Source organism: Poecilia latipinna, unplaced genomic scaffold (genome assembly GCF_001443285.1).
Source record: "Poecilia latipinna isolate Pla-1442-1.1 unplaced genomic scaffold, P_latipinna-1.0 Scaffold331, whole genome shotgun sequence".
Taxonomy (NCBI): Eukaryota; Metazoa; Chordata; class Actinopteri; order Cyprinodontiformes; family Poeciliidae; genus Poecilia; species Poecilia latipinna.
Genome location: NW_015112947.1, coordinates 126,274 through 127,823, shown reverse-complemented (window position 1 = coordinate 127,823; position 1,550 = coordinate 126,274). Strand labels below are relative to the sequence as shown.

The following is a 1,550-nucleotide window of genomic DNA, read 5'->3' as shown; positions in this document are numbered from 1 at the left end:
TTTGGTAACTCAGTCAGTTGTTTCGAACAGATGAATATTAAACTTTGGCATTTTTAACTTTAAAAGCCTTTATCTCTCTGGAATAGCAGCCTGACATCCCTCCCTCTTCTTCCTGCTCTGAAACCTTGCAGCTGGGTGGAGCAAATGACTCCTGAAGCTGAAAGCTGATTGGCTGCAGCCTTTCTGCACTGACACGTGATTCATAGAGCAGAGACAAAAACTGTTTCTGTTCCCAGGAAGTGAAACTCACACAGTCACTGTGACTCAGAGGAGAAATGGAGCAGCAGGCAATTCAGCTGGACCGAGAAACCTTCTCCTGTCCGATCTGCCTGGATATACTGAAGGATCCAGTGGCTATACCTTGTGGACACAGCTACTGTATGAAGTGTATTAATGATCACTGGGATCAAGAGGATCAGAAAGGAATTCACAGCTGTCCACAGTGCAGAAAAGCCTTTACACTGAGGCCTGACCTGGAGAAAAACACCATGTTAGCAGGTTTAGTGGAGCAGCTGAAGAAGACTGGACTCCAAGCTGCTACTGCTGATCACTGCTATGCTGGACCTGAAGATGTGGCCTGTGATTTCTGCACTGGAAGAAAACTGAAAGCCATCAAGTCCTGTTTAATCTGTCTGGTCTCTTACTGTGAGAAACACCTGCAGCCTCATTATGAAGTGGCTCCTTTAAAGAAACACAAGCTGGTGGAGCCGTCCAAGAACCTCCAGGAGAACATCTGCTCTCAGCATGATGAGGTGATGAAGATGTTCTGCCGCACTGATCAGAAGTCTATCTGTAGTCTCTGTTTACTAGATGAACATAAAGGTCATGACACAGTGTCAGCTGCAGCAGAAAGGACTGAGAGGCAGAGAGAGCTGGAGGAGAGACGAGGAAACATCCAGCAGATGATCCAGGACCAAGAGAAAGATGTGAAGCTGCTTCAGCAGGAGGTGGAGGCCATCAATCGCTCTGCTGATAAAACAGTGGAGGACAGTGAGGAGATCTTCACCAAGCTGATCCGTCTCCTCCAGAAAAGAAGCTCTGAGGCGAAGCAGCAGATCAGATCCCAGCAGGAAACTGAAGTGAGTCGAGTCAAAGATGTTCAGGAGAAGCTGGAGAAGGAGATCACTGAGCTGAAGAGGAAAGACGCTGAGCTGGAGCAGCTCTCACACACAGAGGATCACAACCAGTTTCTCCTCAACTCCCCCCGACTGCCAACACTCAGTGAGTCGACACACTCATCCAGCATCAACATCCGTCCTCTGAGACACTTTGAGGACGTGACAGCAGCTGTGTCAGAGCTCAGAGGCAAACTACTGGACGTCCTGAGAGACTCATGGACAGACATCTCACTGAAGGTCACTGAGGTGGATGTTCTAATGTCAGAACCAGAACCAGAACCAAAGAGCAGAGCTGGATTCTTAAGATATTCATGTGAAATCACTCTGGATCCAAACACAGCATTCAGACGGCTGAGACTATCAGAGGGGAACAGGAAGGTGACATTGATGAAACGCAATCAGTTTTATTCTAGTCATCCAGACAGATTCACT

At 47.7% G+C, this 1,550-nt stretch overlaps 1 protein-coding gene across 1 annotated transcript in view; it reads left to right on the top strand.

The window, feature by feature from the left end:
- The first annotated feature begins 236 nt into the window (after nt 1–236).
- Nucleotides 237–1,550, top strand: part of LOC106949208 (tripartite motif-containing protein 16-like) — a 9,612-nt gene continuing 8,298 nt past the window's right edge. The window contains exon 1 of the mRNA XM_015035330.1: nt 237–1,364. Coding sequence (XP_014890816.1) covers nt 276–1,364 — 1,089 coding nt within the window. The 5' untranslated portion in view covers nt 237–275. The remainder of the gene's footprint in view (nt 1,365–1,550) is intronic.